The 23,276-nt window shown below is 44.4% G+C and overlaps 1 protein-coding gene across 1 annotated transcript in view; it reads left to right on the plus strand.

Moving 5' to 3' along the window:
- The window catches only part of LOC121278711 (protein ALKAL-like), a 71,220-nt gene extending 49,007 nt beyond the window's left edge, over positions 1 to 22,213 (plus strand). Inside the window, exons 5-6 of the mRNA XM_041189073.1 lie at positions 900 to 975; positions 22,091 to 22,213. Coding sequence (XP_041045007.1) covers positions 900 to 964 — 65 coding nt within the window. The 3' untranslated portion in view covers positions 965 to 975; positions 22,091 to 22,213. The remainder of the gene's footprint in view (positions 1 to 899; positions 976 to 22,090) is intronic.
- Positions 22,214 to 23,276: the final 1,063 nt, after the last annotated feature.

Genomic DNA, 23,276 nt, shown 5'->3' on the forward strand with positions numbered 1-23,276 from the left:
GCTTGAAAAATACTTCAAAGAGAAGCATTTAGGGACACACTGAGCATGTGAGAATCACCACATAAATCCAAATCTTTTTTAAACCCCTTAACCCATTGGTTTTAATAAAAGTCCTGGTTTTATATTTGTGCCCCATTATTTCAATAAAATAAGAACGTGTTCAGTTCACCTCCTATAGAATCATGGAATGGGGGCCATTTGATCAGTCTAGCCTGTGCCAACTCTGCGAGAACAGTTTAGCTAGTCCCACTCCCTGAGCCTTTCTCTTGCTCCTGCAATTTTTTTTCCATGTGCTTATCCAGTTTCCTATTGAAAGGTACACCTGAATCTATCTCCGCCACCCTTTCTGGCGCTGCATTTTAGATTGTAACCATTCACTGTGTAACGAAGTTTTTCCTCATGTCGCCTTTGGTTCTTTTACCAAACACTTTAAATCAATGTCTGTCCTCTGGTTCTTGACCTTTCTGCCAATGGGAGCAGTTTCTCTCTATCTATTCAGCCTAGATCCCTTATGATTTTGACATCTCTATCAAATATCCTCTCAACCTTTTCTCTACAGAGAACAGCCCCAGCTTCTCTAATTTATCCTCATAATTGAAGCCTCTCATCCCTGGAACTATTTTCATAAATCTTCTCTAAACCCATTCTAAAACCTTCACACCCTTTCTAAAGCACAATGGCTTTATTGAATTGGACAGGACATTCCAGTGGACTGATCTGTGGAGGTTGATCACAACTCCCTTTGGAGTCTACATTCCTGGACCAGGCTCTGTTTTTACACTGAATTTTAACAATTCATTAAAAATCGTCAAAATTTCACCATATTTTGATTAAGAATTTTTGCAGACGTAATTGTTCTCTAAATATGTAATTACAAAATTGTGTGCTTTCTGTTTCAGACTATAAAAGATGTGCAAGGTTGCTAACAAGATTAGCTGTGAGTCCATTGTGTACACAACATTAAATGTTTGCCATGTAAGTATACAGTATATGCATAAAATGATCTTAACTTTAGGTGTTGAAATTCCTTGGCCCTGCTGTATGAATAGTGAACTGGGTATCCCAATACCCAGCAGAGTTACCTCCTCTAGATTATTCTGATTTAGGAGGGGATCAGTTTATCTGAATAATTCAAAAGGTGCCAACTTTACCATGGTCTCATTTTGGATGCTTACTTGATCAGCGTTCTCCAATAGGATTAGTGCTAGCCACATGTGGTGAATTGGGAATCCACATATGGCTTATTGTATTTCTGATTAATAAATTAAATGAATAATAGTCATTTTGCATGTAATCTTAATACTTGTTCAAACGGTGCATACATATGAACTTTAACCTTTTTATGCATTTGCCAGAAATGGTGAGAAAATATGCTTTACTTCCTTTTTTACTATGTAGTGGTGTGTGCTAACTAAAAACAATTCTGTACAATTTTCTAAATTAAAAAAAGATGTAAAGCTACTATCAAGTGCATAAGCTAAATAAAGTTTGGAATGTGCTTTTAAATATTAGCATATGAAAAGTTTAAGCCTAGTTACCTTCAGAGCTAAATTTGAATCAGACTAAAATGTTGTTCAAGAGATGACCTGCAAAGTGCACATATTTAGATTTCATTCCACACCGCAAGATACCAGGAAATATTGGACAGAAGAGCAGAAGAACATCAGGCAGACAAAGCACAGAAGAGGGAATCATGAGACAAAAGGCACATAATACCATGGGTATCTTGATGTAGCTTTGAAATGGTGGTGTAGAAAGGATAAGACATTAACTGCTCTCATCCCACCAGATATAGCTTCAGGATTTTTTTCACTATAATTACTCATGTACCTCAAACTGTGTGATCCTATTTCCCTATATCAGATTCCTGGAGGTATTAGGAAGAATTTTAACTTTGAGGAACACACGGGGCAGGATTTTGAGGTCGACGGGCAGGCGGGCCCAGGAGCAGCCGGAAAATGGTCCGCTGCCTGCGATCAGCCTCCGACCACGATTTCACACTGGCGGGCCAATTAAGGCTCTCCCAGCATAAAACGCGCCCCTGGAAGGCTGCCACAGAAGGACATGTGTTCAGTGCCTCCAGTGGAGTCGAGTATAGCTGAACACGGCAGGCAGGAGGGAGGGTGGGCACGCCAGTCCCCAACTTTTGACGAGTGCCTCACTATCTTCCTGGAGAAGGGGCTGCCAGGAGGTTGTTCCCAGAGATGGGAGGTGGAGGCCACCACACCTCACCAAGAGGGCATGGGAGGAGGTGGCAGCAATGGAGCGGCACATATGGATGCAGTGCCAGAAGTACATCAATGAGCTGCTGCACTCAGGAAGGGTGAGTACAATGTTAGCATGGGTCAGTGTTCAGAAGTGTTAACGTGTGGCCATCCCCCCATGGACCTCAGTATCCCAGCTAGATTCTGAGTGCCAACTGTCAATGACACCGGAGCTAGCCAAGGGGGTGAGCCCTGGCTGCTTGAACTGAGTGCCTTGTGATTCAAGGACCACGGCTCAGATGTGCTCTGTGAGGTGTTCCTCAGCTGGGGTTGGCCAGGCTGCAATGACACTGCAGGTAGAGAGTGGTCTAATCAATGCTCCTCTGTTCTTTCAGGAGAAGCCAAGCCATAACCAGGCAGAGAGGGCACGTAAAGGCTGAGCGCAGCCCAACCTCCTGCTTCTCAGTAGGTTCGAGTAAGATACCCTGGAGCTCGTGAGCCGACATGCTCCACGTGCAACCGGGCTTAGAGAGGTGGTGATGCCAGACGAAGTTAAGAGTGCAGTGCACAGAGGTGAGAGTTTTGGATTGTGCAACCATTCTAGCGTACTGTCTTCATTGATGTCAGCCTTGAACCTGGAGTCTCTATTGACCATTGAAAGACAATGCACCGTGATGCAGATCTCCATTGTCTCACCAGGGTACCCATGCACAGTGATGGTTGATGACTTTAACTAATGACATGTCCTTGTTCTCCCTTTTAGGTTCACCTCTGCTCTGCAGACCCCGAAGAGCCACCCCTGACACTTGGAGGACCACCGGGCATCACTTTCACCTGCGTCACACCCCTCTCTGAAGCAGGCACCAGCACAGATACCAGCATCTCAGTGGGCATTAGTTCCGTCGCTAGTATCTTGGTGCACATTAGTGGAGGCTCTTCACACTCGCTTGAGGTGCAGGTGGAGTCAAAGAGTGCTCAGGGCACCAGCAGTTGGAGGAGCACTGGGGAACAGGACAATGCATAGCCGAAGGCTGATGATGAGCCTCTGGAGTCGTCCATTAGGCAGCTGATACTGGATGTCCAGCGAGATATGTGGGAGGATCTGGCGGAGATCCATGAGGGTATGTGTGCTGTGGTCTCCATAATGGAGGAGTCCATGCGGAGCATGAGCACTGCATTTACCCTCATGTCTGAGCGCAATCCCTCCTCCATTGAGAGAGTGGTGACTTTCATGGAGAGGCAGCTGAAGAGACAGAATCAGCGGTTCCTGGGGTTGCGCTCGGACCTGCAAGCCCTCACACAGGCACTAACCTCAGGTGGTCAGTGCCAGTGTGGGAGATGAATGAGCATCCAGTATCCCGGCTAGGTGCCCATCCATCAATGGTGAGCAGGGAGGTCCAGATCAACCCCACATTTGTGCACTGTTGTCTCTGCTGTCTCCTCTCACTCTGGATGATGACAGCAGCTCCTCCGCCCCTCTGCCAGTGACCATTGCATCTGATGAGGCTGCGATGACTGGGGAGTTGCCAGCAGTTGCACTGACCACTCCCTCCCGGGTGGGGACAGCACAGGCTCCACTGGCCAGAGGATGACTGCCATCGTCATCAAGGTCAGCAGGACAGCAGAGTCGGCAGGCTCTCTCCAATGCCAGTGCCAACGAGGGGGGTGGGCGGGGGGTCAGTTGTGGGTGCACCAAGACGTACCTTTCACAAATGTAAGTTAAAGGCACCATGAGCACAAAAGGGACAGGTCACAGGTAATTTTATGTTTACTTTATCTTTACTGATCTGGTGATGACCAGAGAAGTTTATGTAAATAGTTTGGAATTTTCAAAATGAGATAAATTTTTTGTTTTTGTCGTCATGGCCTGAGTATGCTTCACCTTTTTATTTTATTGGTGCTGGGTACGCCAGTATGTAATGCTGGATGTAAGTGGCTCTGAGCGTCATTGCACAGGCACTCAGTGTTTTTTGTGTTCAAATGAAAGGGTCCAGACATCTGGGATGGAGGAGGCAGCCCTGGCATGCGGCTGAAGCTGATCTTTGGTAGCCTAGGTGGAGGAGCATTGGATCAAGGCATCCCTGGTATCCCTGTCTCCCTGAAGGCTACAAAAGTCTGCCTCCACGCCCCCAGCATTCTCCTCACCATGCTCCTCTTCTGACTCACTACTGGACTCATCATCTGTGGCCTCTGCAGCTGCGTCAAGATCTCCTTCCTCCAGTGGGTCCCCCTTTGCCTGTGCCAGATTGTGGAGAGTGCAGCATGCAGCAATGATCAGTGACACATGCTCTGGGGGTATTGTAGTGTGCTCCCTGAATAGCCTAGGCATCAGAAGCGCATCTTGAGAAGACCTACGGTCCTCCCTACTAGCGCCCTTGTGGAGGCAGGACTCATATTGTGACAAACAAAAATTTCTGGAAAAACTCAGCAGGTCTGACAGCATCTGTGGAGAGAAAGACAGAGTTAATGCTTCAAGTCTAGCGACTCTTCCGTATTGTAATGCTCCTCTGCCTCTTGGGTGGCGGAGAGGCGACATGAACCACCTCTTCAACGGATAGCCCTTGTCACCCAGCAGCCATCCATCCAGTCGGGCTGGAGCACAGAAGACCCTCAGCACCTGGGAGTGTTTGAGGATGTAAGCGTCATGGGAGTTGCCAGGTACCTTGCACAGACTTGCTGAATCTGAATCCTACGGTCACACAAGCTGCACGTTCATGGAGTGGAAGCCCTTCCTGTTGATGAAGGCATCTGACTGACCCACTGGTGCCTTGATGGCCACATGTGTACAGTCGATTGTAACCTGGATGTGGGGGAACCCAGCAATCGCTGCAAAGCCCCTGGCTCACTCAGCCTGGCTGGATTCAAACGTACTGTAAAGAATAAAGTTCAGTACCCGCATGAACTGAGCTTCTGTCACCAGCTTAACGTAACTGTGATTGGAAGACTCCATGCAGAAACCCCACTAACCCCTGGAAATAGCCCGAAGCATAGAAGTTGAGGGCCGCTGTGACCTTCAGAAGCACTGGTATGGGGTACCCACCCACACACACAGTCAGAGCTGATCTCAGGCCCAATCATTTGGCAAATGGAGGTCACGGTCTCCCTTGAAAGGGGGAGCCTCCTTTGGCATTGCACCTCATACATACTGAGGTAGCTGTATCACTGCCTGTAAACCCTGCCAGCAGGATAGTGGTGTCTTCTGCTGCCCCTTCTGCCTTGGACTTCCTGCTGGCCCTGCGCCCCTTGTGCCTGCGCCTCTCCTCCCACAGGTCGCTCCCCTGGAAGCTTCATTGGGACACCTGGCCTCCTCTCCCTTCTGCCCCTCTCTTCCTCCTCAGAGGAGGTGCCACCAGCAGAGACCATAATCCATATTACCAGAGTAATGGAAGGCTGTCTGATACTGGCAGGGTCCACACAGTCTGAATCCTTTGGAGGCCTTGCAGATACCAAAGAGTCCAAAAGTGAAGCCTGGAAATGCTAAGAATTAAGCTCCGAACAAAGGTGAAGCTGCCAAGTACCAATAAGTCACCAGCATCAAACTATCTACCAAATTCCTCACTACTCATCCTGGCAATGCTGCTGACCCTTCTTATCCCGCCCTTGGATTAAGTTTTTGAAAATGTTGGCTGGCCCCCTGCTCGTTTTGCTCATGCGAGATCGCATGGGCAATGAAAAATCATCATCAAATGCACTGTTAATGGCCTTAGGTGATGTTAATTAATGGCAGGCGTGGCTCTGGCACCCGCTCATGCCCGCCGAGTGAAATATTGTGCCTCTGCACGTCAGGACACTCACCCGATGTCATCGCGCGCTATTTTACATCTTATCGGGTCGGGCTCGTACCTGCCCATGGGTCGTAATATTCTGTCCATGGGTTTGTGTATGGTTGGGGGTCAAATCCAACAAAAAAGTGTAGGGAAGCAGGCTCCAATCCCCCAATTTACGCGCTATACTCAAATATGTTAGCCTATGAACATGCAAACATATGAATTAGGAGCAGGAGTAGACTGTTCGGCCCCTAGAGCCTGCTCCGCCATTTGATAAGATCATGGCTGATCTGCTTGTGGCCTCAACTCCACTTTCTTCCTACCCCGATAACCTTTGACTCCCTTCTTAGTCAGGAATCTATCTACCTCTGCCTTAAAGATATTCCGTGACCTTGCCCCCACTGCTCTCTGGGGGAGAGAGTTCCAAAGATTCATGCCCCTCTTAAAGAAAAAAAAATTCTTATCTCCGTCCTAAATGGGGGACCATTATTCTTAGACTATGCTCCCTAATTCTAGTCTCTCCCACAAGGGGAAACATCCTTTCAACATCTACCCTGTCAAGTCCCCTCAGGATCTTTCAATAAGATCACCTCTTAATCTTCTAAACTTCAATGGATACAGGCTCAGCCTTTCCAACCTTTCCTCATAAGATAACCCCCCATCCCAGGTATCAGTTGAGTGAACCTTCTCTGATGCTTCTAACGGACCTATCTCTTTTCTTAGGTAAGGAGACCAAAACTATACACAGTACTCTAGATGTGGTCTCACCACAGCTCTGTACAACTGGTAGCAAAGCATCCTGCTTTTATATTCCATTCCCCTTGCAATAATCAACAACATTCCATTTGCCTTCCTAATCATCTGCTGCATTTGCACACTAACTTTTCCTCATTTATGTACCAGGACACCCAGATCCCTCTGTATCTTGAAATTCTGCAATCTCTCTCCACTTAAATAATATGGTGCTTTTCTATTCTTCTTGCCAAAATGGACAAGTGCACATTTTCCCATATTGTACTCCATCTGCCATTTTTTGCCCACTCTCTTAACCTATCAATGTCCCTTTGTCCTCTTCACAACTTACTTTCCTGCCTATCTTTGTATCATCAACAAATTTAGTAACCATATATTCAGTCCCTTCATCCAAGTCACTGATATAAATGGTAAATAGTTGAGGCCCTAGCACAGGTCCCTGTGGCACTCCATTCAGCACATCTTGCCAACCTGAAAAAGACTAATTTATCCCTAATTTCTGTTTTCTGTTAGCTAACCAATCCTCTATCCATGCTATTATGTCACCCCTACACCATGAGCTCTTATTTTGTATAGTAAACTTTTGGGTGGCACCCTGTCAAAAGCCTTCTAAAAATCTAAGTGCAGCATATCCACAGGTTCCCCTTTATCCATGTTGCTTTATTACTTCCTCAAGGAATTCCAATTAAATAGTAAAACATGATTTCCCCTTCACAAAACCATGTTGACTCTGCTTGATTGCATTGAGATTTTCTAAGTGCCCTACTATAGACTCCTTATTAATAGACTCCAGCAATTTCCCTATGACAGATGTTAAGCTAACTGGCCTGTAGTTTCCTGCTTTCTGTCTCCTTCCTTTCTTGAATGGAAAACTTACATTCACTATTTCCAATCTGAAGTGACCTTTCCAGAATCTAGGAAATTTTGGAAAATTAAAACCAATGCACCTACTATCTCAGCAGCTGCTTCTTTTAAGATCCTAGTATGAAGTCCATCAGGACCTGGGACTTGTCAGCTTTTAGTTCTAATGATTTTCTCAATACCCTTTCCCTGGTGCTTGTAATTGTTTCACCTCCTGATTCCCAATTATTTCTGAGGTGTTATTTGTACCCTCTACAGTGAAGACACACAAAATCTCTGTTCAACTCATCTGCCATTTCCTTATTTTCCATTATTAATTCCCTTTCTCACTTTCTAGAGGACCAACACTCACTTTACTTACTCTTTTCCTTTTTAAGTACCTGTAAAAATTCTTACTATCTGTTTTGATATTTTTACCTAGCTTTCTATTATACTCTAAATTCTCCTTCCTTATTAATCTTTTAGTCATTCTTTACTGATCTTTATATTCTTCTGACCTGTCACTCTTCTTTCCAGAATTGTATGCTTTTTCTTTCAATTTAATACTATCTCACACATTCACAGAATTGTTATGGTGTAGAAGGAGGCCATTCGGCCCTTCGTGTCTGCACCAGCTCTCTGAGCATTTTAATTTATTGCCAATCTCCTGCCTTTTCCCTGTAACCTTGCACATTGTTTCTACTTAAATAATCATCCAAAGCCCTCTTGAATGCTTCTATTGAACCTGCCTCCACAACATTTCCAGGCAGTGCATTCCAAATCCTAAATATTCACTATGTGAAAAAAAATGTTCTCACTTCGCATCTTTAACTTCTTTATTTAGCCATGGGTGGTGTGTCCCTCCCTTAGATTGTTTCTTTCTCACTGGAATGTATCTTTTCTGAGTATTTTGAAATATCTCTTTAAATGTCTGGCACTGCTTCTCTACCTATCCCTTAAACTAATTCTGCAGTTCACTTTAGCCAGCTCTGTCTTCATGCCCTCAAAATTGACCTTATTTACATTTAAAACACTGGTCTTAGATCCACTCCTCTCTCCCTCAAACTGAACGTGAAATTCAATCATATTATAATCACTGCTACCTAGGGGTACCTGCACTGAAAGGTCATTAGTTAATCCTACCCTCCCTCGAGCAACACAGATTTAAATTAATGTGGCATGTAGGTTTCATGAAACTCATTATTGAAAGCAAGGTGAGAATGCAATGGCGCTTGAGCTACTGATTCGAATGTATGGAAATACTGCACTAAATACTCAGTACTTATGACTGCTTTCTTAACTATTAGTGAGAAAAGGTCTGTTTAGCACTTTTGCTGGGGTTTTTGTGGTTTGCTGAATTACATCAGGATGGGTGGTGCATTGGCTGCTCTAGTTTGGACCCTGAATGAGGAGCAATATGATGAACACCAGATGCAATAGCAACAGCAGCAGCTGCTCTTAAATGGCCTGTAGCTGGACAGCAGAGCGGGGAGCAGCAGAAAGTTGCAGCTCACAGGAGGCGCTAACCCCGATATAGGGTGCATAGTCAGAGGCTACGTTCTCTTGACATGTTGGTACATCAGTACTTCCTGCAGCTGCAGTTGTCTTTTCAGGTGCTGGGGGTTACCTACAGCCTCCTAGAAGAAGACCAGCTCCCTGCTGGATCAGGCAATACATGGCCAACATGCATTAAAGTCATGAAAGCCAAATCTTGCAAATGCTGGAAATCTGAAATAAAAACAAAAAGTGTTGGAAAAACTCAGCAGGTCTGGCAGCATCTGTGGAGAGAGAACCAGAGTTAATGTTTTGAGTCCAGTACAGACTTGAAACATTAACTCTGTTTCTCTCTCCATAGATGCTGCCAGACTTGCTGAGTTTTTCCAGCATTTTTTGTTTTTATGTGTCAAAGTGACATCTTCAACGTTTTAGCCTCTGGATCCTTCCAGGGCTCTACTGGAGACATACCCAGATCTCTCAATAGGCTGCCTGCAGTACATAAAGGGTTGTTTTCCAGAACCAGCAATTATGTGAACTTTTTCAGTGATGATGCCAGTTAGAATGAGTAGGTTCTCAGGTTTGTACCTCTGGCTGGCTTTTCACAAGTGCAGGACGTCATGTACAGTGAAACACATGGCAATCCAGCACACCCTGAACAATCAGGATAATCTTTGAACTGTAAGGGTTTCAGCTTCATCAATGTACAGCTGGTGTGAACCCCAAAGAAGATCTTTCTGCAGGTGCATGCACGGTTCTCAGGAAGCTGCCATGATGCTTTCATTCTGAGGCAGTCCAAGCCCTCAAACATCTTTGGACTGCAAGTGGATTTAGAGGCGGCTGTTAAGAAAAATGGGATATCGCATCAAGCTTCGCGGATGGCACACATGAGAAACCCAACCAGTGAGGTGCAGTAGCACCAAATGTGTGCCATATAACCACCGGATATGCGATTAAACAAGTAATCGGCATGCCTAAGATGCGTTTTAGATGCCTCCATGCACCTGAAGTAAGTTCAGTGCACAAGTCACTTGTTCCCAGACATAGGTGCAGTGGCATTCATTGTCTTTTGACTACTGCATGACAGGGTGAAAGAGCAGAAGTGACACAGAGCAGGACAAGCTGCTGGAAGAGGGAGAAGGTAAAGGGGTACGACTGTCAACAAGAGGCCAAGTTTGCCCAGAGTGTTTCGAGAGCAATTCTCTATCCTGTACCTCAGTGATGAACAGTGTGTTAGACATCTCCACTGCACTAAGTATATCTTAACTAAAATACGCCACCTGTTGAAGCTGCCCGTGCAGCCGTAGAACAGGGCAAGGACAATGATGCCAGTGGCTGTGAAGGTGACCATGGCCATGAAGTTTCGTGCATCTGGTTCCTTCCAGGCTGGAGCAGATGACATTTGCAACACCTCCCAGGGTATCATTGACTGCATGCATACCGTTTTGCAAGTGCTGTATGTCAACTTTAAGATGTACCGCAACTAAAAGGTATTTCACTCCATCAAGGTCCAGCTACTGTGCATATTGTGTAGGCTAATGCCTGCTATCATGGTCCCTTCATTCTGCTTCTGTCTGCTGTATCATATGCATTTGAGTCACCATGACAAACCAGAGGGTGGCTGCGGGACAACAAGGACTATCCTTTGACAATATCAGTCCATTACGCCAGTGTACCACCCGCACATGGAAAGCATGTGTACATGAAAACTTTGCTGCCAAATAAGTAAGAGAGAACAGACTATTGAGAGCTTAAAAAACACTTCATTTCCTGCATCACTATGGAGAAGCCCTGCTGTATTAGGGAGAGTGAAAGTTGTGATTCATGATGGTCTAACGTATCCTCCTCAGCCTGGCCATCATAAAGGCATAGCAGTTGACACCAGTTATACAGCAGCCAGCTGAGCAGCAGGAGGAGAAGGAGGAGGAGACAGAGCAGGCAAAAGAGAAACAGAGGAAGCAACCTGTGATCCAGCTGTCTGTGATTGACTCATCCAACTGTGATATCAGTAAATGCAACTCCAATTCCTCATTCACCAGCAGTTCCACAGCCTCTCTTCCATCTGTCAATGCCATCACAGTGTCCATTTGACCACAATGTGAAATAAAAGTCAACACAAAAGTATTCCAAAGCAAATTTGTAAATCAAACCACATAATACTACATACAAATGCGAAATAATCACATTTGTGCATTCCCTTAGTGCCTGCCCTCCATATACCTTTGCCTCCCTTGGTGCTTCTACATAGTATGACTCCAGTGGCTGCGGTGTGGATGGTGGATGGCTGCTGACTTTCAGCGGGGAAGACTGCAGATGGCCTCGAGGATGACCTTGAGCAGCACTGGCCTTGGAAGGCCTAACCCAGCCTCCCTGCACCATCTGGCATGGGCAGGAATAGTCTGGACTGGCTGAGAAACAGCAACATGGGCATTAGTGGAGTAGCAGTGATGGAAAGATGAATGTTGTTATCCTGAGAGAGGACAGTAGGTTTGTGCTCCATGGAGTCACTGCCATTCCCTGGGGTGGCACCTCAGCCATCTTAATAATCTGTTGGAGGGCCCTTCAAGCCTCTTTCAAGTGCTGGTATCCCCACTCGTGATGGCAGCTGTCTGAGTTTGTGTGGCAGCCAGCTCATCTTTCAGGTGAGCAGTCGAACCTGCTATAATAACAAGCTGACCTTGTATGACAGAAGTCTGAGATTCCACTGCAGGATCAAAACTTTAGGTGGCTTTATGCTGCAATGGAAGCTGAGACATCGAACATCAAACTCTGTATCATGGTTGAGTGTGCTAATGGATCATCATCTCCAAGTTGGAAAAGATGGACTCCAAGCTCTGCCAAAGCTCTGAGTAAAGTTGGTGCCAGAATCCTCTGTGCTTCTTGATATTGACAGCAGACTTTCTGGTAGACCTGTCAACACACCAAACATTTAATTTTGCATACCAATCAACCTTCTTTGGTTGGCCACCCCATCACTCACCTAAGTCTTTAGCAATAAAGCCTGTATGGAATCTCACGCTTGAAAGCCTGATATCTCCTTTCCCCCTGCCCTGGCTACAGTCCATTTACATCCAGTGTGTCGTCCTGTGCAGATCTCCCCTCTACATTATCCTCCAAAGTATATGAAATGTCAGTATCTGCGCTGTTTGCTGCAAATGACAGAGCAGATGCTGGAGTTTTCTCTTCATCAATGTTCTTCTGTTCTTCCACCTCTTGGTCTTCTACCACAGCCTGACCAAGTGCAGTTCTTGGGTATCTGAAAAGATAAAGACACAAGGGTCAGGTTGTGTAGAGGAAGAAGGGGGAAGCAATGGGAATGATGTTTGGACCATTTGCATCTTGTAAATCAGAAGAGATTGTGGATGAAGGGGACGTAGCATCTGAGAAGGATTAGGTGAATATACCATCATTTTGGATGGATTAAACCATGTGGCCATGGCTGTCCCCCAGTGTTAGTGAGTGTGGTGTAAATATTTGGGTGATGTGGCTATGATCATGTGCTTGACATCAAGGCAGGTTTTGAGCGAGTGTGGAATCAAGGAGTCCTAGCAAAACTGGAGTCAATGGGAGCAGGGGGAAAACTCTCAACTGGTTGAAGTCATACTTAGCACAAAGGAAGATGGTTGTGGTTGTTAGAAGTCAATTATCTCAATCCCAGTACATCACTACAGGAGTTCCTCAGAGCAGTGTCCCTGACCCAACCATCTTCAGCTGCTTCATCAATGAGCTTCCGTCAATCACAAGGTCAGGAGTGGGGATGTTCGCTGATGATTGCACAATATCCAGCACTAGTATCCTCAGATACTAAAGCAGTCCATGTCTATATGCAGCAAGACCTGGACTACATGTAGGATTGAGCTGATAAGTGGCAAGTAACATTCGCACCATCCTAGTGCCAGACAACGATCATCTCCAACAAGAGAGTTCAACTACCTCCCCTAGACATTCAATGGCACTACCATCTCTGAATCCCCATTAACAACAATCTGGAGGTTACCATTAACCAGAAATTGAACCAGATTAGCCTTTAAATGCAGTGGCTACAAGAGCAGGTCAGAGCTTAGGAATTCTGTGGTCAGTAACTCACCTCCTGACTCCCCAAAGCCTGTCCACCATCTATAAGGCACAAGTCAGGAGTGCGATGGAATACTCTCCACTTGTCTGAATGAGTACAGATCCAACAACATTCAAGAAGCTTGACACCATCCAAAACATGGCAGCCCATTTGATTCACACCCCATCCACCACTTACTTCCTCTACCACTGACCCACAATGGCAGCAGTTTTACAATGTACAAGATGGTGATTTGGTAGTACAGAACTTTAGTATTGCTGAAAAAAGAGACTTTTTTTGTTGTAGCTTTTCATCTTGCACTCATCAGGACAATTCATAAGAATTGTCAAGAATTCACACCAAATGTCAAGGAAACAACAATTTATGCTGTATGAGAAGAGAGTGCTGATTGTTTGGCAAGTGGACTTTGATTGGTAGAGGCAATGCCATGGAAAATGCAACAATTGATGGTGACTGACAGTTAAATGCCAAGCATTGTTTGAAATTTAAACAAGGCAGCTTGACTCTGATTGGTCAAGGCATTGTCCTGAGGAATGAACCAGCGAATAGCTGTCACTTATTTGGTTTCGCTGAAACAGATGCAATGTATGTACATGTTCTTTCTGTCTGCAAAGAACAGGGCCCTGTGTATTAATATATGTAGCTTCCAGTACATGCAAATGCGTCACACTGTGAGCCTGACTGACAATTTTAAATTGGTTATCAATATAATTCTTAGTACATTGAGGATTATTTAGAAAATGTTGCCCAATCATGGAATCACATCTAATGCTAGACACTGTTCTAAGTTTTGCAAACACAAGCTGGTTGGGTATGGTCTGTACCCTGCCCATTGTGAACAATGGCTGGGGCATGCTATTTGATATGATCCACTTGTCTTTAAGATGTATGGCCTACATACCTACAGCGGGATTTTCTGCACCCGCCTGCCACCGCGATCTTCTGGTCCTGCCCCAAGTCAATGGACTTCTGGGTGCTGCCTCACCCGTGGTGGGTCCCACCCATGACGGAGCCAGAAAATCCCAGCCCAAGCATCACACTGGCGCTGAAATTCACATACCACATTACTTATTTGTGTGACAGGCAGAGCGTGTTTTTGGCTTAATGGCAGCATCCTGTTAGTGGTGAATACCATTCGTGTTGCTTCTATATAGTAGCAGTGTGAAACAGCTAGCTTCACCTGTTGCTCAAATTTTTGAAATACCTTGCCCTTCCAGGGTAATCTGAGGTAGACTGGGCACTTTTCAGGGCCAAAAGTGATGGCCTTATGCATGGGATGGTGAAATTGTCTTATGAGTGAGACTGGGCTGAGTAGGACTGTTTTCACTGGAGTTTAGAAGAATGAAAGGGGATTTCATTGAAACATAAAAAACTCTGACAGGGCTGGATAGACTGGATGCAGGGATGATGTTTACTTTGGCTGGGGGCATGTAAAACAAAGGGTCACAGTTTCAAGACATGGGGTAGGCCATTTAGGACTGAGATGAGGAGAAACCTCTTCACTCAGAGGGTGGTGAGCCTCTAGAATTCTCAACCAGAGAAGGCTTTGGAGGCCAAATCACTGAATATATTCAAGAAGGAAATAGATAGATTTCTAGACTTGAAAAGTGTCAAGAGGTATAGGGAGAGAGCTGGAGTATGGCATTGAGATAGAGGATCAGCCATGATCATATTGAATGGTGGAGCAGGCTTGAAGGGCCGAGTGACCTACTCCTGCTCCTATTTTCTATGTTTCTATGTTCATGAGTTTGCACAATAAACAGCGCAAAATGATCTGATCAGGTTAGCCATTATCCTGCAGGGTGTCTTTGATGCATCCTAGCTCAGCATCAAACTTACATGAGGTAATGGTGAGGAAAAGGCTCGGGCCCTATTTATGGGGTTTCTGATAAGGCCAATCTTATAGGTGTGGGAGTGTAAGAATCCCAACGTGTATATTGACCAGTTGGTAAGCTTGAAGGTAGGCAGAAGCATTTGCTACAGTCTTCAGCCAGAAGTGCTGAATGGATCATCCATCTCAGCCTCCTCCGGAGGTCCCCAGCATCTCAGGTTCACTCCACATGCTATCAACAAATGGCTGAAGGCACTGGATAGTGCAAATGTATGGGCTCTGATAATATTCCGGCAATAGTACTGAAGACTTGTGCCCCAGAACTTGCCACGCCCCCTCGCCAACCTTTTCCAATACAGCTACAACACTGGCATCTACTCGGCTATGTGGAAAATTGCCCAGGTATGTCCTGTACACAAAAAGCAAGACAAATCCAACCTGGCTAATTACCGCCCCATCAATCTACTCTCGATCATCAGTAAAATAATGGAAAGTGTCATCAACAGTGCTATTAAGCAGCACTTGCTCAGCAATAACCTGCTCACTGACGCTCAGTTTGGGTTCCGCCAGGGCCACTAAGCTCCTGACCTCATTACAGCCTTGGTTCAAACATGGACAAGAAAGCTGAACTCCTGAGGTGAGGTGAGATTGACTGCCCTTAGCATCAAGGCAGCATTTGATTGAATGTGGCATCAAGGAGCCCTAGCAAAACTGGACTCAATGGGAATCAAGGGGAAATCACTCCACTGCTTGGAGTCATACCTAGCACAAAGAAGATGGTTGTGGATATTGGAGGTGAGTCATCTCAACTCCAGGACATCACTGCAGGAGTTCCTCAGGGTTAGTGTCCTTGGCCCAACCATCTTCAGCTGCTTCATTGATGATCTTCCTCCTATCATAAGGTCAGTGGGGATGTTCGCTGATGATTGCACAATGTTCAGCACCATTCACGACTCCTCAGATACTGAAGCAGTCCATGACAAAATGCAGCAAGACCCAGAAAATATCCAAGCTTGGGCTGACAAGTGGCATGTAATATTCGTGTCACACAAGTGGCAGGCAATGACTATTTCCAACAAGAGAGAATCCAACCATTGTCCCTTGACGTTCAATGGCATTACCATCATTGAATCCCCCACTATCAACATCCTGGAGGGTACCATTGACCAGAAACTGAACTGGACATGCCACATAAATACTGTGATTACAAGAGCAGGTCAGAGGCTAGGAATCATGCAACAAGTAACCCACCTCCTGATTCCCCGAAGCCTGTCCACCATCTACAAGGCACAAACCAGGAGTGTGATGGAACACTCCCCAATTGCCAGGTTGAGTGCAGCTCCCACAACACTCAAGGAGCTTGACACCGTACAGGACAAAGCAGCCTGCTTGACTGGCACCCCATCCACAAACATTCACTCCCTCCACCACCGATGCACAGTAGTAGCAGTGGTAGCAAGATGCACTGCAGGAATTCATCAAGGCTCCTTCAACAGCACCTTCTAAACCCATGACCATTACCATCTAGAAGGAGAAGGCCAGCAGATAGATGGGAACTCTACCACTTGGAAGATCCCCTCCAAGTCACTCACCATCCTGACTTGGAAATATATTACCGTTCCTTCACTGATGCTGGGTCAAAATCCTGGAACTCTCTTCCTAACAGCACTGTGGGTGTACCTACACCACATGGACTGCAATGGTTCAAGGAGCAAGCTCACCACCACCTCCTCAAGGGCAACTAGTGATGGGCGATAAATGCTGGCCCAGCTAGTGAAGCCCACATCCCTTGAATGAATTTTAAAAAAGGCTTGTGGTAGAGAACCCCCTGGCAGATATCTCAACTAGTATGTCAAGAAAGGGGAGTTCATTTGAATACTTCATGTCAAAGGTGAATTTGAGCACAGGATGGAGCTTATTAAGACGTGTAAGGAAATTATTACCTACAGCTACAGATTTAATCATAGCAAGTGTATCATCCACATATCAGAAATATGCAAGGGGTAGGACGCAAGTGTCTTACCGTATTGCGAGGCCTTAAGATCAACCTGGGAATAAACATCACTAAACCTGACAAAGGGATGGGAATAATCCCTTAACAAGTGTGACGTTATCAGCAAAATTCATGCCATTCTTGATGACGGGTCCAAATTTGTATCCATTGGATCTGCCGCTCAACATGACTGGACAGCCTTGCTCAAAAATTAGGTGAAAGAATGCTTGCTGGACTTGTGTGCGAGCAATGAACTGCCGTGTGATACATATGATAGGGTTTGTCCTCATGGCTTGCTGTGTCTGCGTATATATGGGCCGCCCAAGACAAACAAAAGTGATGTCCCTTTACACCCTATCTTATCTATGTCCAGTCCTGCATAGCATGAATTAGCCAAATGGTTGGGTGAATTCTTGCAACCAGTTTTGAACAAGTTTTCCACACACATGGTGAAGGACTCTTTCATATTTGCGAAGACTACACAGGACTTGGATATCAATAGCAATGCTATGTCCATGTGTTCATTTGACATTGCTGCCTATTCACCAATGTTCCACTTAAGGAAGCCATAGATATTTGAGCCACCATTGTGTGAATCAGTATTCATTGAGCATGTGAACTCAGCATCTTGTGCAGTTGAGTTCAGCTTTACTGACACCATGTATGCCCAAACAGATTGTGTTGCCATGGAATCCCCTTTAGGCCCAGCTCTTGCAAACATCTTTGTTGGGTTCCATGAGAAACGTGTCATTGATGGAATGACTCCTAACCTCCTACCCCTCATATATTTCTGACATGTGAATGATACATTTTCTATATTTAAATCATCAGCTGCACATAATAATTTCCTTACATGTTTTAATTGGCTCCATCCTGTGCTCAAATTCTCCTTTGAAATGGTGCAGTCAAATTAACATCCCTTCCTTTACGTACTAGTTGAGAAACCTGCCAGCGGATTCCCTACCATGGTCTACTGCAAGCCTACCTTCACTGGTCAATATACGTGTTGGGATTCTTACAGTTCCACACACTATAAGATTCGCCTTACCAGAAATCTTGTGAATAGGTCCTGAGCCATTTGCTCACAATGCAAGCTTGATGCTGAAATAGGGCACATCAATGGCATCCTACGGGATAATGGCTACCCTGGTCAGAGCATTTCATGCATTGCACAAACTTATGAATGGGCCTAAGACTGTCACTTTCAGCCCTGAAAAGTGCCCAGTCTACCTCAGATTGCCCTGGAGGGGCAAGGTATCTGAAAGATCTGAGCAACAAGTGAAGCTAGCTCCTTCATGCTGCTATTATGGAGTAGCAACATGAGTGGTATTCGCCACTAACAGGATGCTGCTGTCGAGCCAAAAAGATGTTCTGCCTCTCACACAGATGAGTAATGTGGTATATGAATTTCATGCCAGTGTGATGCTAGGTATGTAGGGCATACGCCCTGTACAATAGGAGTGTGGTGTGTTGAACAGTGTGTGAGATTGGTGGTACAGTTAGAAGGATATGGCATTTGAAGATGCATTCACTGGCCACTCTTGTGAAATAATTGAAAATATTTTGTGACTCTGCTTCTGGGTCATTTATGCTAGATTCCCAACATTGGTGGCCATGGTTATCTAGGGCAAAGTTTGTCTGGAAGGCCTACCTGTGGATACAGAACACCCCCTCCACCAAGGCATCCAGTGCTGCAGAAGAGAATGTTGGAACATACTCTCTCCACTATTTCATCACAATTCACCCATGTTTCTGCTCAACCTCTCTGGCATAAACATTTCCAGCACCTGCTCCATCAAGAATGCACTGGCCCTTTAAGAGGTGTAGGCTGGCTTTAATTAATGTGGGATAGATTTAAGTGATACTAACCTTGCATGAATATGGTCCTCTTGCTAAGCTGTGCAGCCACGCAGCAACATGTTTGGCATTGAGTGCATGTAATGATCATGCAAATTAGTGGGCAGCATGAATTTGGCCTGCTGTCTGCATTAGAAACAACGGCCATGGGTAACTCCCTAGCTCACAATCCCTATGCTTGTTTTTGGGGGCTGTCAAATTCTGCCCCCATCATCTCCTTGTTATTTTAACTGGAGGCTACACATTATTGGTCGTTGACAGGGCCCTCAACCGTGTTCGGCCCATCTCCCGCACATCCGGCCTCACGCCTTCTCCTCCCTCCCAGAAACATGATAGGGTCCCCCTTGTCCTCACTTATTACCCCACCAGCCTCCTCATTCAAAGGATCATCCTCCGCCATTTCCGCTAACTCCAGCATGATGCCACCACCAAACACATCTTCCCTTCATCCCCCTGGCAGCATTCCATAGGGATCGTTCCCTCCGGGACACCCTGGTCCACTCCTCCATCAACCCCTTCTCCTCAACCCCCACCTATGGCACCTCCCCACGCCTACGCAAAAGATGCAACACCTGCCCCTTCACGTCCTCTCTCCTCACCGTCCAAGGGCCCAAACACTCCTTTCAAGTGAAGCAGCATTTCACTTGCATTTCCCCCAACTTAGTCTACTGCATTCGCTGCTCCCAATGCGGTCTCCTCTACATTGGAGAGACCAAACATAAACTGGGCGACCACTTTGCAGAACACCTGCGGTCTATCCGCAAGAATGACCCAAACCTCCCTGTCGCTTGCCATTTTAACGTTCCACCCTGCTCTCTTGCCCACATGTCTGTCCTTGGCTTGCTGCATTGTTCCAGTGAAGCCCAACACAAACTGAAGGAACAGCACCTCATCTTTCAACTAGGTACTTTACAGCCTCCTGGACTGAATAGTGAGTTCAATAACTTTAGATCTTGAACTCCCTCCTCCATCCCCACCCCCTTTCTGTTTCTTCCCCATTCCTTTCGTTTTTTCCAATAATTTATATAGATTTTTCTTTTCCCACCAATTTCCATTATTTTTAAATCTTTTATGCCCCCCCCCACCCCCACTAGAGCTATACCTTGAGTGCCCTACCATCCATTCTTAATTAGCATATTCGTTTAGATAATATCACCAACTTCAACACCTCTGTGTTCTTTTGTTCTTTTGTCTGTGAAATCTTTTGATTATCTGCTCCTATCACTGCTTGCTTGTCCCTACAACCACACCACCCCCCTCCACTTCTCTCCCCTCACCCAACCACCGCACCCCCCCTCCCACCGCCACCCCCCCCACCCCCCCACCCACCCTTAAACCAGTTTATATTTCACCCCTCTCCTTGGATTCACCCAGTTCTGTTGAAGGGTCATGAGGACTCGAAACGTCAACTCTTTTCTTCTCCGCCGATGCTGCCAGACCTGCTGAGTTTTTCCAGGTAATTCTGTTTTTGTTTTGTATTTCCAGCATCTGCAGTTTTTTGTTTTTATCTTTTTAGCTACACATTATTGTTGGCCTTTTTAGTAGATGGGTATTTAACACATTCACATAACATTGCTGTCAGTTAGGTTAATGAAGGGCTTAGATGAAGTAAGGTGGGAGCAGTCTTGTGTGTCGCATAAATCAGCTGGGCTGAATGATCTTGTTCTTGTGCTGTGAACTCTGCAATGCTGTGAAGGTATTAACCAAATATTTTCAAAAATTATTCATGGAATATTTAACAGAGAATGTCTGACCATTATTTCACACATTCTTAATGGAGCATTTGCTTTGGGTGTGTTCAGTTATTTGCCAGAAAGTAGAAAATGCATGCTGGAAAACACTCCACCTCTGTCTCAGGCACAGTGCTAGCTGCAACAATAGCTCTAAGGAAATTTTTGGCCAGGATTTTATACAGTTAAATGTTATTTTACTGAGTTCTCACAGAAATACAATGATGTAACCTTATTTTTCAGTTTATAAAAAACGTTAACGTATTACTGTAATAACTGTAATAGAAGCAAAGGTTACCCTAAAAATGTTGCTGCCAAAAAATGCACTGTTATATTAGTGGCTATAAATCTGCTGTGAAATGTTTACTGGCCCTGAAATGAACAGTTTTCCCATCAACAATGTTCTGATTATTGAGCAAGCAAAAGTATAGCTGAACAAGAATGCAGAACTCAATTTCCATTCTAGAGGAACATTTACAGGATTACAAACTGTTTGTCAATGATTTAAAAATTAAGGACAATTTCAAACAGATCTTTGTTACGGGCAAATTTCCTGTTTGTCCCTGGTTCCCTAGGGCTTATCTATGGACTGACTCAGCATCAGAGCTAGCAGACTTTGTGATGGTCATGACTGGTGACCCTGAGTGCCAACTGCAGTTCATTGGTATTATGTCGATGAGAACCTGAAGCCCAGTTTCCAGCGACCCTGATGTCTTCTCCTTTGGGCGTGCAATCTAGGCCTACGGCCCACTCTGCACTGACACCCACTGCGAATCCAGTTTCCCCTCATCAACATCTTTCTACTCTGTCCCATCCTTCATAATTTTGAATACTTCCATTAAATCCCTCATAGTCTCCCCTGTTCTCATAAAGACATAAGAATTAAGTCAATAAACTCCACCATTTAATCCAATCATGGTTGATCAGTATCTCATATCCATTTACCCACTTTAGCTCCATTGCAGAATAGTTAGGTTGGAAAACCACAAGGAAAGGAGGAAGAAGTGAATTGTCAGTACTTTAGTCACAGAAGTTTTATGGGTTGAATGACCTATAAATTTCCATAAAGCTATTGGATAATATAAAAGGTCCAAGGGCAGGTGATGGAACGACATGAAAAGAATTAAAGAACTGGCAAGTAGTGGAGGTGCTGAAAATACACAGGAGAAGTGACCTAAGAATAAAAGCAATAAAATAGGGAGGAGCAGTGTACAAATAGATGGAATAATAAATCTAGAATTGCAGCAGGCCTGACATAAAGAAGAAAATATTGGCAAAATATAGTGTGTACTGCAAGGTCCAATTTCATCCCCAACTCTGAAATTTTAAATGTAGCCAAGACCACTGGTGCAGAAATCCCACTAGCATTGTGTTCACAGATCTTCGTTAAATTATAACATTTTGATGTTACATGCTAGTAAAAGAGTTGCAATAAATGCATGCACATCTTACAGGTTAAAAACATATAAATGGTTAATAAATTCTTTCTGCAGCTCAGAACCTGTTGCATTTTAATTTCTAAGTGTTGATTTTCATTTTCTTGCAGACCCAAGTCATTGAAGATGGAAACGCAATTTGCCTAGGAAGTGCCTTGAGAATTTCCCCAAGATGGATCTGAATTATAGCTGATATTGTTTTGGTTTACAGCATTGTTTGTTTTAATTACTGAATGCTTTTTATTTTCATATGTGTGTGAAAACATTCCACTTTTTGCGTTAATTAAACATATCTTTGATTTATAATATTATCACATAGAATTCAAATAAACCAATTATTTATTGAAATACTTTGTATATAATGATCTGCACTGATGAACTATTGTAAACAATACAGAAAATCTCTGTTGTATGAAGCAGTAGCCTTTATAGATTCTCATTTTATTGTCCTGACTTCTAAGAAAATGCTAGCAGTGGACCAAAGCAGTGAAGTTCCAGTATCAGCAGTTCTGTAATTTAACAGTGGTGCCAAATAAATAGCAGTGTTCTAATCAACAGGGAGCAAGTTACGAATGGTACTTTTGAAGGTATAAATCGATGTTCTGTTATTTCTTGTGTAATAAAGAGACCTATGTGATTCCCAAAGCTTATGGAGGTCAACTGAAATGAAGGCACAGCAGTTAGCACAGCAAACGTTCACTGGATGAAGACTTGTTCTGTTTACACTTCCCTCAGCTGGTGTCAAGGGTTTGTCCCTTTTCAGTGACATGTCTTCATGCTGCTGATTGAGAGCATTCCGCACTACAGGTAGTCAGTGTTTGATTATTGTATTTTAAATTTGAAGATTTTTCACAATTTGAAATGGGCCAATATGATGTGGTGATTATTCTACAATGATACATGTCATTGTATTGTACCTGTACAATTTTGCTTAGACTTGTTTTCATTATTTGCACTGATCTTGAATGCAATGCAATTCACCTTCCTTAGAAGCTGTAAAATGAACATTATTCCTTACTCATTATTCCAAAATATTGTTTTGATAATTTAGTTCAGATGTTCTGTTACAATGTACTGCACATTGGGAATTTAAGCTCAAAATATACCATGCTTTGAAATAGTATCTTGTAGCTATTTTGAATTACCATAGGTACTGGCACTTATGTAAAATGTTGCAAATGATGTAGGTAATGCAAAAGACTGGAATACTACAGAACAGTTTATGGAATAAATTATAGTAATAATGAATAATGCTTTCTGATATTTTGTATTTATGGCAAATCTTCTATGGAGAGC

Source organism: Carcharodon carcharias, chromosome 6, assembly GCF_017639515.1.
Source record: "Carcharodon carcharias isolate sCarCar2 chromosome 6, sCarCar2.pri, whole genome shotgun sequence".
Classification (NCBI taxonomy): domain Eukaryota; kingdom Metazoa; phylum Chordata; class Chondrichthyes; order Lamniformes; family Lamnidae; genus Carcharodon; species Carcharodon carcharias.